At 40.9% G+C, this 17720-nt stretch overlaps 2 protein-coding genes across 2 annotated transcripts in view; one reads left to right on the forward strand and one right to left on the reverse strand.

Moving 5' to 3' along the window:
* GNAZ (G protein subunit alpha z) overlaps window positions 1-3225 on the reverse strand; it is a 49929-nt gene extending 46704 nt beyond the window's left edge. The window contains exon 1 of the mRNA XM_039726145.1: window positions 2787-3225. The gene's annotated coding sequence lies outside the window, so the exon portion shown is untranslated. The remainder of the gene's footprint in view (window positions 1-2786) is intronic.
* RSPH14 (radial spoke head 14 homolog) overlaps window positions 1-17720 on the forward strand; it is a 72953-nt gene that overhangs the window by 52324 nt on the left and 2909 nt on the right. Inside the window, exon 4 of the mRNA XM_039726146.1 lies at window positions 16950-17175. Within this exon, the coding sequence (XP_039582080.1) occupies window positions 16950-17175 (226 nt within the window). The remainder of the gene's footprint in view (window positions 1-16949; window positions 17176-17720) is intronic.

A 17720-nucleotide genomic window follows, 5' to 3' on the forward strand; every position in this document is an offset into this window, starting at 1 on the left:
AGTGAAGGGAATCTGTTGTAACTAGTAATGGATGTGGATTAATTCTGGGTACTTTGGAGATTACAAAGAACAAAATTTAGCCTTCTTTTTAAATAAAAATAGGACAATTCTCTCTAAGTATTAATATGATTTTATGCACATAGGCCAAGTTTATGATTTTTAAGGGCCTTTGAATAAGTTTTCTCTTAAGAAAAAGAAAATAGTTGATTGCTTGTGTAGAAACTATTACTGCTGAGGGTGGGTACTGTCAACCTGAACATGGGAATAACACTCCCATTTTCTAAAACAGCATGATTCAAATAACTGATAATTTATGAATTAGTTTACTGAATTTGTCATTGAGCCTGTGACCTCCCTGAAGCCAACTACAAAACTGTTCAACATTGTTGTTCCTAAAGGCAAGGGAGAACCTGATCAGTGAAACTCTGTGTGCTGGGCTCTCTCCAACTGAAATAAATGACAAAACTTCCAGTGACTCCTGTGAAAGCAGGACCAAAACTTTAGCAGAAATAGTCAGATTCAATTCTCATTTTCAGTTACATAAATCTGAAGAATCTCTTCTGAAATAAGTGGAATTACTGCAATTTAACCCAAAGGAATTAAAAGTATTTTTCTTTAATTCATGGAGGGGGAGAGAGAAAAAGGCATCATTCCTTTATATTGCCTCACCTCTGTGTATCAAGCAAGGCTGCTGTCAAAATCCTTATCTCCTTAAGCTGGAGAGGAAGAGCTGACTTCACCATTTAAGGATTTGAGGTTTTATTACCTACTGAATTTTCTGTTATCCTTATCCCCTTCCCCACTGCTTAGCAGGTAGATTCCTTAAGAAGGGACACATTTCTGTTTCTATCTACACTTCTTAAAATTTAATATACCTTGTTCCATCAGTGCATAGTCAGAACTGAGACAACCAGAACACTTTCACTTCAGTCCTTCAGAGCTACCTGGCTGTTATTTTTAGATTATCAACACTAAATTCAAAACCAAGGTCTGCAACTGAAACATGAAACTGTTCTGGAGGTTTACAAAATTCAAGGTAGTACCTGCAGAAGACTTCAACTCTTCTCACCAGTGGCCTGACAAGCACATAATCTCAGCCAGAGGTGTAGCATTCTTTATGTAGCACACAGAGTTTATTCCTCTCTGTAAGGTCCATTGTCAGAGTGAAATTTCCAAGCCTTGCACAGAATTAATCAGCTTTTCTTCCTTATACATGTGTACACAGAAGGGGTTTCTTTGAAAATGCAATCAGTGTTTTGGTAACAAAAGATAGCATGAGCTTTTCTCCTAAAAATGCCTTATAGCTAAGAGATTTTATTTTGATTACACCTGTCACTGGCTTCTTGAAGACTGGATCTTCATCCTTCTATACACATAGGCCTCTCCTCTGATAATGTCCTTAATCCAAGGGCAGGGATCTGTGCTTTTTGCATGATAGCTTCCAAACAAATGATTTGATGGAGACAGCCAAGTTAATGGCAAAACACTCTGTTCTGCAGAGCTGTGTCTGTTCAGCTGTCAAATCTGTGCCTGTTGAAGAAAAGTGAGGATTTCTGCCTATAACAGCACCTAAGGCACCAGCTCGGACTTCCATCGTCTATATCCATAAAGTCAGGCAAAATTTCCCCTAAGTCTAAAATATACACTCATTTTTTGCCTCTTTGTGATCCACAAGTAGGTATTCAGAGCACCTGACCTGCTGTAGTAACCTTTAGAGATGAAATGTTGATGGCCACCCGAAGGGTGTGACCCACAATGGCGCGAAATACTGAGCCCAAATAAAAATCAATTTGTGGGTGTGAGGCTACCAGAAAATGGATATAAACAAATATAAAGAAATGCTGGAGGGAAATCTAGTGATTTTTTTCTCAAATGTTCCCAGGAAAATGTTGAGATAGGTCAGTGTCTTGCAGAATAAATACTGCAAGAACACATGTTAAACGGTTTATGGCTTCTACAGTGAAACAGCCAAAAGCAGATCAGATCAGTTCTATGAGCAGAAATTAAGCTGACATCTATTTGTCTGCAGCTCTCTCAGCTAACATTGAAGGCTTGGGGGTTTTGTGTATGAAGCACTCTCCCAAAATGCAAATGCAAAGATACCAAAAAACTTGTGGTTCACAAGTGCAGATGGGAGCCGTCCACAGGTGCAGATTAATACGAACCCTCCTCATTCCTTCACATGCATGGGCACACACGGAGAGGGAACGCACCCAGGCTCTGCAGAGCCACACATCCTCCCAATGAGCACACGAGACTGCGACCAGGAGCACATTACAGAAATTTGGCAGCAGGAGTCTTTTCCGATAGAATGTTATCCAGGCTGCATTTCCCTGGGAGGAGGTGCCACATAGCGTGGAGGTTCTTCTCCCAACAGGCAGAATCTATGGATTATCTTTCTGAATCATTAAGGGAACGCAACAGATCTTATTAAGGCTCAGGTATTGGCAATTAATGGGTTACGATTCAGGCTAGGAAAGGGAGACCACTTAATTTTTAGAAGAAGGGCCCAAGCTGAAGCAGTAGCTAATAGAAGGCTGGTATCCCTTGAGAAGGTCATTTTCACTGTATCAGCAGCCTGCCTCCCCTTACTATTTTTTGTCTACACACAGCGAAATGTTCCTACCTCACAGTGACACTCATATTTTTTTTATCCAGCAGAAGCATAGCTTATTGTTTCAAAATGACATCTTTTCCTTCTTGCTATAGAAGTGCTTTTTTAATTTTGGAAATGTCCATCACTGAACTGATTTAAGAGAGAAGGAAATGCGGAATATTGCACTCACCTCTCCAGCACCAGGCAGGCAGCCTCCACCTCCTCAATCCATCAGTACAAACGCTCGCATCCACTGACGCCTCTCCTCTGCTTTGGCCCTTTTTCACATCAGCATCTGTGATTTGCCGAGCAGACACACCACGACTGCAGGGACTAGCCCCGCAGCCCCAGCAGGAGCAGGCACCTGCCCTTTCCCATCTTCTCCCTAGAAAACACAACCGTAAAAACGCGGGCAGTTCTAAAGGCGGCCGTGGGAGCACTTGTCCGGCGGCCCCCCGCGGGAGACAGGGAGGTGCTCCGCGCTCTCGCCGGGGAGCCGGGCAGGGGGAGCGCGGGGCTGGCGCTGGAGGAGGAGCCGGAGCCGCCAGCCCGTTTCCACGCCAACGGCGGGGGTACCGCGGGCGGGGCGGCCGGCGGGCGGCTCCGCTCCGGCTCCGGCTCCGGCTCCGCTCGGCCCGCAGCCCCCGCGGCCCCCGCCCCGCCGCGGCACGGCGCGCAAGGAGCTGGGTGTTGGCGAGGGGCTTGCGCCGCTCTCCCGGCTCGCACGCCGGCTGCAGCCGCGCGTTACATAATGCGCGGTACGGACGTGCCGCGGGCGCTGCCTCCGCACCGCCACAGCCGCATCCGCGCCCGGGGCCGCTCCGCGGGGCCGCGCTCGCCGCAGCGCGCCAGTGCCGGCCCTGGCAGCGCTTCCAGGGCTCGTGTCACAATGCGTGTGGCAGGGAGAACCAGCCACATACATGTTGGAAGGATACGGTCAGGGGTAAAGGGAGGAAAAACAGTTTCTTCAGTTACGCGGAATTTGTCTACTGTTTGCTTTCCGCTTCTGCCATCACTCAGCTGCTCTCAGTACTGGGCGGATTTTTTTTTTTCTGATTTTCCAGTTCTGCCTTTTGCATTTGTGTATTTGTAATTTACTACAGCTTTTTTTTATTATTATTATTAACCATGAGTATAATTTTCTTTTATCTCATTAATGGATTTTACCCAATTCATATTTTACATTTTTCCTAGTGTCTTTTTCCTTTTGGCTACAGTACTAATTGCATTGTTGAATCTGCAGCCCTGATCAAGTAGCTGATTTCTCCCTACACTGCTAATTTTATAAGCTTGATTTGTAACTGATACACTTCTGCTGGAGATAGCAACAGAGACTCACACACAGACGGGATGCAGGCATTTTTTCCCACAATAAGGCTAACATAATACAAAGCAGAAAGCATCTGATTCCTGTAAATGATATCACTTCCAGTACTGATATTATCAGCAGAGCTGTAGCATTGACGAATCATAATAATGAAATAATGTCGTGTAAAAATCAGTATAACATATTGAGAAAATTTTCCTATAATAAGGAATCTTAGATGTCGTTCACATTAGAAGTTTGCCAGTACATCTAGACTGGCAAATTTTTTCTAGTAAAATTTGTTAGAAAATAAATGTCATATATATAAATTGCATTGTTCTCCCAGAAAAACAAATAATATTCAAATAATAATTTTGACCTGCTTTAATAAAAATATTTCTACAGTCTTGTTTTGAAATTTTAGCTTTCAATATACGTGCCCAAACATCTCAGTGCATTTATAAGATCAGATAGTGGTCAATTTAAAACTTTTAAGTGTTTTGGTTTTCATATATACTCTTTACTTGCAAGTGCATAAATCCCTGATACAGTTATGTTGGCAAGGGAATAGAATAAAAAAAAGTATCTGTGGTAACTGAGTAGTCTAGATAATGGGATAAAAGAACAATAACAAGGTGTACAGGTTTAATCTGCAATTCCATAAAGAACAAGTAGTTACTATAGAAACTGTCACATTACATGTATCTTTAGCATAGTACTTGATATGTGAGAAAAGGCATCTTCCACACACTAACCAACTGTGGCAGAAATGAAACACCAGCCACCATCATCCTGGCTAGGACGATCATCGTTTGCATGCTGTCTACAGAGAGAGCAGCTTTAGGCACTTTCCTTTGCCACAACAGAACACCTGCTTTCCTCCAGCTCTGAGGGAGGCACCAGAGCATAGATCAAGTGCTGGCAGTGAAGGAATTACAAACATGCAGTACCTGAGTAATGGGACGGGTCTGAGAAGTTTAGGGGCTATTATTTCAATGCTACCATATGGGAGCTTGCTGTTGATTAATAGCAGAGTTAAAAACCAACTTGTCCCAAAAATGCCTCAGCAGATATGTCTAAGTTTTCTTCAGTGTTACCTTGTCCTGCATCCAGAAATCCTCAATTAGGGCCTTTCAGCATGTATTGATTGCATTACATGTAGCTAAGCTCCCACAGGAATTTAAAGAGAAATAAGTCTCCAAATAGCCTGGACAGGTGATTAAATGCCAAAGTCAAACAGCACAGAAATCCAGGTCCTTAGCCCAGGACTCTGAATGTTGTGCTCTGTAAACAGATAGACTGAACGCACAGAAATAACTATAGAAAGTTATAGTTATAAAGTTATAATAGTTATATAGTTATATAGTAATATATTATAAAGTTATAGTTTGTGGGAAATATAAAGAGCAATTTTAGGGACCTGTGCACCCTGACTGGATTTCCATTTCCTCTCCTATGTCAGTGAGGTCACCGTTTTTACCCCAGCAGAGCAGGCTTGAGTTTGGAGGGAGCAGCTGGACTGCAGAGGTGCAGTATCCGAGACACAGCCTCCTGGGCTCGCTGGCTGCACGAGTTTCACTCCCCTTGCCAGTGCTATTCATTAACCAAAAGCCAAAGCCTTGCCTGTTTACTGTGCTTTCTGCTGGATCAATCAAAATAGATGCTTTCATACATGTTTATTTTGAAGACAATAGTGCTAAAACAAAAATGTGCTCTTAAGTGGAAAATCCCATAGGGATTTTTCTAATCAATTACTCTTTATTATACCATGACAACATGAAAATATTTATGTGCACACATGCAATGTTCTTGGTGAATGTACATCTTCAAATGATAGAGGGTAAATTGAGAGGCCACATCTGGTCTATAATAAAAATATAATAAAAGACGTTTTGTATTTCATTCAGTCTTCTACCAAACACTCTCTTTTTAACAAGCAATTGTAGATCTGGGTTAGATATTTATAGACAGGTCTGTGATTCTCTCAGCATGAAGAACTGAACAGAACATTTAAAGGAGAATAAAAGGGCTGCATCTTTATTTTTAACCATTTTTCTCACGTGGAAGAGTTTAAAATAGCATCATGTACAGATGATTGGGATCTGATATTTATATCTATCTGATATATTGTTGCTTTGTATCAGTGACTGTGAGATGGTGGGGGAAAAATCATGAATGCACCTTCTATCAGGTGGTATCAGCCTGACCTCATTTGGCTTCATCATTTAAGATGAAAATTCACTTTCTACCAGGATTTCACCCTTTTATCTTCTCTCACCCTTCAGGTAGCTGAGGGTTTTGCTTAATATCAGCAGTTTACTCTTTCTGTGAGAGCAAATCATGAGAGACATTTGAGAATGTGAACCCAGACAATGCATTACATCTAATATCACTATCAACTAAAAAAAGATCTTCTTTAAAAAGAAAACAACAACCAAACCCTACAAATGTTGAGTGCTTTACATCCCTCCCCTCACAGTTCTATTATGTACCTACTGTGTGTGCAGCTCATTGTTTCAGCTGCTGCATCAGCAGTTGCTACTGAAGCCAAGTTGAGAAAAACAAACATTAAATCCAGCAGCTGGAGGAGAGCTGCTCTCCCAGAGCCCTGAAGATATCTTGGCTTTCCTGTGCAGGAAACTTTCCACAGCAGTCCTTGGTTATCCTAAGCTTTGGGATGGATCCATGCACTCCTGTTCCTTCAGAGCCTCCATGGGAAGAAAGCTACAGTGATACTGTGAAACCAGATAAAGGAACTTAGTTCTTTGTGAAGAGCCCGTCCTTCAAGACTGCATTATTATGTTATTTTTTTTAAAAGGGTGAATGAAAGTATTTTTTGTTCATTTTTCACTATTAAGGGCAAAGGAACAGGGAGAAAACCAAAACAAAACCCTTCAAATGTTAACTGAAACTGGGGCTCACTAAGTACGGAACAAAGGATCCATGAAGGTTGAACAGAAAAAAATCACTTGATATAAAAATACAGAAATATTTTGGAATTACACCAGGAGATGCAATTAAAGAGTGTCAGGAAATTTTTGAAACCAAAGTTTTTCAAACAAATTGTATCAGCTTCAGATCTTCTGTTAAAGTGGTCTGACCAACAGGTTGTTGGTTATTCTTAGGGCACCCTCTTCCCTCCTGCAGTCTTCCTGGTTGGGGTTTTCCACCTCACAAGAATGATTAAATATTCACTGAAGAGTGGCTTGAAAGTAGGTCTCTCCCACTTGAGGATATCAGTAGGCATTTAGTGGGCTTTTAAAATTTTTTGTAATAACAAAAAGAAATCTATTGATTTCAAATATATTTAGTTTTGCCACTTATGTTCTTACCAGATGAAGAAGTACCAAACTGGGCCCTCAGAAAGATTATATATCATTTAATAGATACTTCAAAAAAATGTTGTCATTGGACTTCACATTTTCTTGTGTCCTTTAAGCACTTCATGTAAGAACCACAAGATATAACTACAATTTCATAAGGCATGGTTATTTATCTGTTCTATAACCTCCTTGTGTCTGATTAACAGAAAATATTTGGTAATTAAAAAAATAAAAAGTGGGACAATTTTTTTTGAGGACACAAAAGTAATTCTGGGAAGCTATGGAAGAAGAGCTGGGAACATCCAGGTAGCTTTACTATGGGGGCTTCAAATGCCAGTCCAGTTCTTTAAAAATTTGTAATATTGCAGTCAGGACTGAGTAATTGGATTTTGGACAATTGTCCACTTAACGTCAGCCCCACGGGTGGTTTTGCACCTACATAAACTCTGAGAGCTTCCCATCTATCTACCAGCCCACTTAGAAAGTACAAAGTAGACACTAATTGTGTTCTCTGTTTCTGTTTGACAGTGGTTTGAATCCTCTGTATATAATGTTCTAATAGATAAGCACATAAGTAGTAGTGTTGAAGTGCCTGTGCTTAATCTGGTATGTTTACAGAAGCTAGACCTAATATTTTAATTCAGGTTAAGTAACAGCTTCATTTTGCTGTTGTGCCAAACATTTACTGGGGAGGTACTTTAAAAAACAAATCATCCTCAAAGCAGCCCACACCTTGGCAGGCTTGTATTCAATTAGGGTTTTTGAGTTTATCACTGCTTGAAATAAAATGCAGGCTAAAAGACACTGGAAAGCACTATTGTAGAGCCTCAGTCTGAACAGAATGCAATTTTCATTGAGTACAGAAAGCAGTTTTCCTTAAGAACATGGCTTCCCATGTTAAAAAAAAAGACCTGCAAGAAGCAGGTCTGAGTGGAGAGGGGAGGCTCAATCTGCTCTTCCACCCAGCTCCACTCATGTCGTGCAGCCATCTGGGCCTGTGGCTCCAATCAAGATGTGTTTCTTCTGCTCTCATTTCAAACAAATTTGCCAAGCCAGAGCATCTGAAGCAGAAAAGGATTTCACCCACCTGTAGTAGTGTATTCTTCTTTTCAGGAGGTTTTATCAGTTCTCACCAGTCAGTTGTGCTCCTCTTGGCATCAGTGGAAGCAGTGTGAACTGTAGGGTAAAATTGTCTTGTTGCAGCTTTGCCAGCAGGCCTGACCAGCAAACAGAAGCAGTGGATTTCTCTAGTACCTTCTTCTTTGAAATTTCTATCAGGTTGTTTAAAAAATAACGTAATATAACATATAACACATAGCATATATTACATATATAGCATATATAACATATAACATAAAACAAATCTCCCACCCTTCTAACAATAGAGAAAATGCAAAAAAGAAGTTCTTAAACAATGAGACGGAATTCATGTTCCCATTAATTTCTTCCTGTTTTCTTCTACCACTATTTGCAGTTTTTCAGTCTGTTCAGTTTTCAGTCTGTGCAGTGATTCATATCTTCAAAGCAAGTTTATATTAATTTTCAGGACAAAATTCTTCAGAATCTGACACATAATTAATTCTAGATATTTGGTTGCTTTAAGCCTCTCATTTTTAATGTTTGACAGTAGTATAATCAAATGTCTATAGGAAACATTCTCATTCATATACCTCTGTTTCTGATGGATTGCCATTTAATTTTACTATGGAAGTTCAGAGAATACTTTCACCATCTTAATGACATATTTCTCCTAAGGAACAAAACTGAAAAAAAAATGTTCTTTGATGCCTGAGCATGTGTGGGGTTAATCAATTTGTTACAGAAAGTGAACCTTAAAGATAACCAAGATGTTCTAATGGTCACTTGGCTGTGTTATGCCATTTTGCAATGCAGAATTCCAGTTGCACAAGTATAACTTCCAGGTACAGAAATTTAAGATAGTTGAGAAAACTGTTTCTTGAATTTCATTCATTCTGCTTTAATTATTCGGCCCTCTGCCCCCAAAGAGGAAAGATTTATTTTTCTTTCAACCTATTTTCTCAGCAGAAGTTCTGAAAACTTGCAATTGTTCATTGTTCTCACATTAGGGGCTTGTAAGACAGTTTAATTTAAAAGCTTTAAACTCTTTTTATTCGTGTAAAGTGGCTCTGAATGGTTTCTCAGCTGTTCAACTGACTTGCCTGGAACAAATGTTTGCCTCCTCAGCCACTCCTTCCACCCCAGCCAGCCAGACAATCTCTGGAGGAAATGAGCTCTCACACATCTTTACAAACCTCTGTGACAAGGCAGACCTTTCTCCACAGAAATCTCTAAAAATTGCCACAATGGAAGTAATAACCATATGAATGTTTGTCAAACTGATAATGTCATGTTCACCTCACAGCATCGTCACTTGGCTGTGTAATGCCATTTTGCAATGCAGAATTCCAGTTGCACAAGTATAACTTCCAGGTACAGAAATTTAAGATAGTTGAGAAAACTGTTTCTTGAATTTCATTCATTCTGCTTTAATTATTCGGCCCTCTGCCCCCAAAGAGGAAAGATTTATTTTTCTTTCAACCTATTTTCTCAGCAGAAGTTCTGAAAACTTGCAATTGTTCATTGCTCTCACATTAGGGGCTTGTAAGACAGTTTAATTTAAAAGCTTTAAACTCTTTTTATTCGTGTAAAGTGGCTCTGAATGGTTTCTCAGCTGTTCAACTGACTTGCCTGGAACAAATGTTTGCCTCCTCAGCCACTCCTTCCACCCCAGCCAGCCAGACAATCTCTGGAGGAAATGAGCTCTCACACATCTTTACAAACCTCTGTGACAAGGCAGACCTTTCTCCACAGAAATCTCTAAAAATTGCCACAATGGAAGTAATAACCATATGAATGTTTGTCAAACTGATAATGTCATGTTCACCTCACAGCATCAATTTTTCTGTGACTGAAACTTGCTACAGGAACTGCAAACACTTGATGTTCGTGCTTGGTATAAAGTACAAAATGCAAGATTGAAGTCGGTGTTTGTGAATGTGCCAGTCCAGAATGTTTTCTGCCAGGCACAGTAAATCACTGCCTTCTGGGAATGCTGTGTGTCCCATGGGGACTTGGGGAAGCTGAAATTCAAGAGGCTCTTATGGTTAAAGGCTGCTCTGCTCCTGCTCCCTCTTAGTCTCACCTTAGAACTACAGTGTCCATCACTGACCAGCAGAAAACAAGGACAAATTCTGACTTGGAAAATCTGAAATGGGATAGCTGCAGTGGCTGAGGCTCAGCTTTTTGGGAGTAGTTACCTTAAGGCTTTAATTTTCTCTACAGTTATTGATCTGAGGACTTTGGCACGAGTAGTGCACATGTCAGATTGTTTTCCTTCCTTCATGTGTTTTGGCAAAGACTTCCCTGTAGAGGAAATTAATAAATTTCAGGGTGACATTTCCTTCTTCATCTAAAAGAGCAAGGAAAAAACCTCCAACCCTCTGGGTGAATTTTTACAATTTTTTTTTTTTTTTTAATGATAAAGATATTTTGTCACAGAAAAAAATGCAAGCAATTTCCCAATTTGTGTGATCAATCTGCATGGAAGATCAGTGACATGCATGCTGTGTGTGTGCACATGCATTCACACATTTGGGTACACAGGGTGACTGTCAGGGTGTCTACAGATGAAGTTACAAATTTAGAAAACTTATAGAAATTTACTTAAAAGGGAGGTGCAAGCACCTGGAGTTCCAAAGGGCTAAAAAAAACTCTGCAAAAGATAGCACAGCTTATCTTGCAGCTTGCAGGTAGACTATCAACAACTTGAGCTAGGAAAAAAAATTATTTCACCTTCATTTTGATTGTTTACTTTCTTGTATATGATAACAAGTCAATATAGTTTCAGTAAAAGAAGGAAAACTTGCTTTCACTGTGGAGATTGCCTTCAGATTCCACATGAGTGAGCAGCCACCCACAGTTGCTGGATTAAGCACTATCACAACAGAGAACACATTTCATTATTTCCACCTTTGTGTTTTGGGGCATTTCCCACTAAGGATCTGACACTGCCCTCGGTCAGAATGAGGGGACTTGTCTTGGTCAGTTATTGGTCTTGGACTGTAGATAGTCCTTGTACAAAAACAGAACCCAGGGTTTATTTCTCATTTTGGATCATTTCTATGTGAATCACAAGTCTATTCTATCTAATTCATTCTCAGAGTTTTTAGAGATATGATGGAATACATTCTGTAGACTAAAATTTTTTAATTATTTAGATATTATTCATTGTCCATTAATTATTTAAATAATTAAACCCACTCCTTTCAAGCAGGTGGTCACAGGCAGTCTTAATGACTATGAAAATGACTTTTCTTTTTTGTAAGTAACCTGTTTCTTGGATTTCTAAATTATACCAGATAAACTAATGCAGATATATCAGATGTAGTTTCTATGCTAATTTTTTTCAGTGGTGCTTTGATATTACAATTGCACACGCTCAAAGTTTCTAAAAACAAAAACAAGATATGCAGGAATTTCTTTCATTCTTTACTGAGGCTTAGGAACCTCTTGTTTATCAGACCAATCTTTCTTGTTCCTTGTTAATGCTGGAAACATTTTGGGTTTTTAAATCATCCCCAGAGGCAGCCACATTATGTGCTCCTGCAGGGTACTGCTGACTTTTTAATATTATTATAACCTTAATTTCTGTCATATCTTTTATTCAGACAGCATCCCAAAATCTTGAGTATTGGAAAAATTCTCAGTGGCTTCAAAAGCAGATCACATAATACTTTCATAAAGCTTATAAAGTTTTATAAAGCTCTTGCATTTTTAATGAAAATCTGGCAGACACTACTGTTGAGGTCGTGATTTTGTACCTGGTGAATCCCTAGGGCTCTCATAAGATAAATGCCTCCAGCCAGTGCTTCCATTTGAAATGGCTTGGTACAGAATTGTTTACTATTTCTAGTCTGATCCAATCTCTGCACTGTTTTCCTCAGTTCTCTTAATATCCCAGTAGCTCTTCAGTTCATGTAAACAGGGACTTCCCACCCCTCAGTCCTGTCAGATAAGAGACAGCCTCTGTCTCTAGGCACAGCCATCCTTTGGGACACTGCTGTTTGTTCCTGTTGAATAAATTGTCATGGAGAGACAGCTATTCTTGCAAAGGAGAGTAAAATATTCTGATTTTCAAAGAGGTCAAGGGAATTATCCTCTTCAGGTGGGAGTCTTGGTGAAGCTGATGGGTTCTAGGCAGGTGAGCTGTAGTTCATTGAATGTGGTCTGCCTCCTGCTCCAAACTCCCAGAAAGTTCAGCCCAGTTTTGTAGTATTCTCAGTATTATATTCAATCTGCTCCCTGACACAGCCACAATGCTGGAAGCACTGAGAATCAAAATGCTGAATCTTAACATTAAATAAGCTACTACAAGGTTCATACACTGTGCTCTTGTGACAGGTGACTCAGAGATCTTCCCAGAATAAATTATATTTTTCCCATTTAAACAGTAGTGAGCAAGGAGTCGTTAAGGAAGGTGTGCAAGGGCAGCATCCCCTGTGCTGATCTTGTCACTCAAAGTGTCACTCTTGGCACCAAGGAAGCATCACCCAGCACTGTTAGCCAGTGTCTATGATGTATGGTGGCACTCACAAGGGCAATAATCCCTTTCTTCCCTCTGAAATGCTGATAAACTCTTGCAGGGCAAGCAAGAGAGCTGCTGCTCTGGGAGTGCAGTCAGGATCACTTGGCTCCCCAGTCAGGGAGCTCCCCCAGGGCTGTGCCAGCTGCCTGTGATGCCAGGCAGCAGATTCCCTTCCCATGGCTCTGCTGTTCCTGTGTGCCCTTTCCTGAGCACAAATGCCTTTACTGGGAATCTCAAATACTTGTGTGAACATTGCAGAGACACATCCAAGGTGCCAACAAAGATTCATACTCCAGGAATCTGTGTTTCCATATTATTTTCCTGTGTTCTATTACACCAATCATCACTTTGTGGCCATGCATGAGGCACATGCTTCAGACCAGACCATTTTGAGTTGAAAACCAGCGTTTTTAAGGAAAAGGATTTGCAATGTGATTTGATTTATGTAATTGAAAACCAAAACAAAACACCGTTCTTATGTACTGTAAATAACTCCTTCATCTTCTACTAAATTGAACTTGTTTACATGCCCTGCAGCCATACTGAGAGAACAGAATAAATGGCAACTCCTCTTTGGGCCTATTTGAAAAAAAATCAGGAAAGGGAGGATGAGAGTGGCCAGACAGTTATGAGAAGGAAGAGATGAGTGCTCAGATAAAAAGCAGCCCAGGGGAAGATTACAAGTTCTCAGAAAAACAGATCAATAATGACGTTAACTATGCAGCTGCAAATGCAACTATTTGCATTTTGAAAACATTTTTCCCAACTACTTCACTGGACCCAGGGTATCTAGAACACTCTCAGCAATAGACAAACCCCTTTGAAAGGACAGTATTTTATTGAAAAAGTTGATATCCTGAGGATGCCACTGTATTTTTCAGTACAGGACTACTCAAAACCCCAGCTTACCTTCCCCTCCTATTGCTCACCCACTAAGATCCAAGGATCTGAGACCTCTCTCATTCACAAGTGACTCCCAAACAACTTGCCACTGATTTTGCCTCCTCCCTTTTCCCTCCCTAGACCTTTCAACCTGTGGTTCCCCTGGGAAAATCATGACGAATTTCCACGTGGAAATTTCAGTCTCAGTGTTAGGTAGTCTCTTTTTGTTGTTGCTGTTGATGGCCTTTCCTCTCCACCCTCTTTCTCTTCACCACACTGAGACTTTTGACAAGGTCAAACAATTCATCTTTATTTCTATATTTATATCTGGGAAGCTCCCTCTAGTAGCACGACAGCATTTGAGCTCAGACAGCTTGACAAAAACAGTAGACAAGAAAGTTCCTGGTACAGAGACCCAGCCTGGTAAAACAAAATCAATTTTAAAAAAACATTAGAATGTCCCAAGTGTTCAGACAAAATGAGCACCAGTAGCCCCAGAATAAATACAGGTTAATGACTGCACAAAATCAAAGCTGCTCTAGACAGCATTGTACATTATCTCAGCAGCTTGGGGACACAAAGTGGCTGTGTTGGGTTTCACACCCAGGACTGCAGTGCCATAGTAAAGGCCAGCACCAAAAGAAGACATGAAGTGCAATGAATGAGGGATGGCTGAGGCAAAGAAAGTCAATAAACATTAACTGGAAGGAATAAAGCCAAGGGCAAGTGAAAGCAGCCCTGGCTGCATGAATGTATTGGTGGAATACATTAAAGATAATTGAAACACCCAGGCAGAAAGAAGTGAAACCTGAATGCTGGTTATACTTCCTGGCTGTATGATGATAAAGTGATCAAGAGAATTGAGAGAACTTAGCAAGGAAGTCCTGAAAAAGAGGGAATGCAGCAAAGTGAAAATGAAACTTCACGTGATATGTTAAAAGATGGCTAGTGAGTATTTGAAAGCAAGTACAAAAAACAGGAAAGAGCCAAGTACACCTCCCAGCACGAGGGAGGTCGAGGGAATGCTGCTGCAGCAGTTGTTACAGGCAAATGGGAAGTTAAGTTAAATCAAGCAGTGGTTTCTCTGGGCTCAAACCAGAGTGTGTCTGCACTGTGCAAAAAGGGTTTGCTTAGGGACTGTCCCAAGGAACACTGGGATCCACGTGAGCTAAAGCTACACACAGGAGCTTGTGACAGGCAGTGTGAGCCTAAGTCTGTCACGTCTGATTTATTGCTCTTCCTCTGAAACTGAGGTTCTGTACTGATTTCCACCCAGAATTTAGAAGTGCACATGGTGACTCTGAGGAGCCTGGGGATCCCAATTTCATGTACTCAAGCCATACACTTTGTTTTAATGAAAAACTTTGGGAGGAGTTTAAAAAGTTGCATTTGAAAAATCTTGTATTTCACAGGCCATTTCAAAAGACTGTTGGGAAGTGTGGCTAAAGGAATTCTGGATATGATTTCACTGCTTTAGTCTGCTTCCTTGGGAGCTGTTCACTAGTGGGCTCCCTACCTGGCATTCCGTAAGGCATGGAGATGGGCTGGAGTTACTTTTTGACAAATATCTTTTGTTCCTCCGGGGAACAATATAGGGTTGGTTGGGTTTTTTTCACAGTGAAAGCACCAACATTCCCAGACATATTCCTGCTGCTGTCTAACCTGCCAAAACCTTTCTACACCTATAATGTACAATCCAAACCCCAGCAATCCTTGTCAAGAGGGTTGATGCTGCTCATGGACGAGCTGGGCCTCCTTCCCAGGGACCCTGCAACAGAGCCCTTTGCAGAGCAATAGTGCAGGTGTCCTTTGTCACATCCTTCTGCAGGAACACAATAAATGGGCTGGAGTTACTCTTTAACAAATTTCTTTTGTTCCTCCAGGGAACAATATAGGGTTGGTTGGGTTTTTTTCACAGTGAAAGCACCAACTCCCCTGTGTAGTGACACACAGAGCCACAGTTTCCAAGAACTGAATTATTTCACTTTTCTTTCCTGCTTTGCCTTGCTGGCACAAGGAGAAATCCTTGTTTGTAAAATGCTGTTAGCCTTCAATGTGAACTGTCTCGGAACTGGTTTTCCTCATTTATTTGAATTCTCACAGAAACTGACCTCCAAATTTAGCACAGGTAGGAAAGCTGTAATATCACCCCAAGGCATTTCTTTGCTTTGGCATTGTAATGTGGATCCTAAGAAGTCAGTACCATAAGAAGTTGTTCAGTATTAGCAAAGCCTCAGAAATACGTACAACAGAATAACCTCTAGATTAGAATCCTGTTTTTCACCCAATTATCAAGGTGAGAGATTTCTCTTATGCACTACCAAGGGTCATTAAAATGTCTTTGCCACTTGTCTCTGCTGTGAAGATTCATTTGAAAATACCTTGATGGCTCTTATCCACAAAACTTCCTTATCTAACCATATATGAATCACTTTGAAAGGAGCCACATTTCTCATAGCAACCAAAGAATCAGTCTTAGCAACAAGACAAGCTGGAGAATTTTGTTTTCACGTAGTTACTCGTGGACAGTACATTCTGCTTTCCCCTGGCATTGCTGTTGCAGTGTTGACTTAGCAAAGGGTGAGAAATGGTACAAATCAGGCTCTTGCTCATAGCAAAGACATCACTTGCCAGGCAAGGTATGATCCCTCTGCCTTTGATGTTGTATTTTAGCAGCCAGTGCAAGAGTACTGACTGCTGGAAAGTTCAGAATTTAAATTTTTGCCTTGACAGAACTACTACAAAGAAATGTGTGAGGAAGCTGACAGTTCCCAAAATCTTGACTTTCCCCCACCAGAAACCACCATGAGAATAAAAGAATGAGCCCTAAAGGCCAACATCTCTTTCTCTTTTGGCATCTGTTCATGTTGAGAGCAGTCAGAAAGGCTGCATAGAAGGTGACTTTGTAATGTGTGTGTATTTCCTATATTTTCCTTGCAAGGATAATTTTGGGAGAAATATTACAGAGAAACTGGGAACATCAAAGCAATTGTCATGTTGGTTATTACTTGGTTTGATTTCTTTAGAGGGGTTTTGGGGAAGCTTCCCAAAGAAGCAGTGCTGAGATGACATTTATAAACAGGGGAGTGTTGGAGCAGTTTCCATCTCTCAGCTCCACATTTGTGTAAGGAAATGAGTTCCCACATGTATTTTGATCCTTTGAAGAAATTCCAGGTGCAGGTAGCAATAGTAACTGCACTCAGCTCTCACCCACGTTCCCTCCTGTCCCCTCTGCAGGGGCTGGGGGTGTCCTGAAGGCTGGTTTGATCCCCCCACTGGTCCTGAAGTTGAAGACAGAGCTGGATGAGATCCAGGAGCTCATCCTTGGTACACTCTCCAACTGCCTCCGTGTGGAGGTTTCTGAAGCCCTGGCAGCTGGTGCTGTTTCTGTGCTGAAGGAAAAGCTCTCACACCCCTCCACAGCCATCAGGAGCAAAGCAGCCTGGGTCCTCTTAGAAATCAGGTAAAGAAACCTCTCTAATGCTTAAGCCCAAGAAAGAACTAATTCTTTCAGGAATAAATTCAGGAGTAAATTCAGAACTAATTCAGGAATAAATAAAAGCCATTCATTTACAGCTGTGTTCCACTACACACTGAAGCTGCCACATTTCACATGTAAAGCACTATCAGCCTGAATGCACACATGGGTAAAACAAAATGGCACACATGGCTTAAAAAATTCCTAACTGCTATAAATGACTGAAGAAAGCAGTTGCTGATCAGTCATTCCTTCTCCTTCTGTTTGTTTTCAGTATTGGCAGTGAATCAGGATTTTTCCTGGTACAGCACTGCTAGGAAAAAATTCTTACATGAAAAATCTTGTAGAAACAGAATTCTGACCACTATGGAGGTAGGGGGAATAGCCCTTGGTTTTTTGGAAAAGTGCTCTCTCTCAGAAAATTAGAGATCCTTGGAAACTTTCACTGTGAGTGTAGACAGAAATAGTTTCCTGCCACAGGCTGCCATATACATCAGTGATGGATCAGAAAAAAACAATCTTTATATTAA

The sequence above is a fragment of the Passer montanus genome, unplaced genomic scaffold, assembly GCF_014805655.1.
Source record: "Passer montanus isolate IOZ18808 unplaced genomic scaffold, ASM1480565v1 scaffold57, whole genome shotgun sequence".
Classification (NCBI taxonomy): Eukaryota; Metazoa; Chordata; class Aves; order Passeriformes; family Passeridae; genus Passer; species Passer montanus.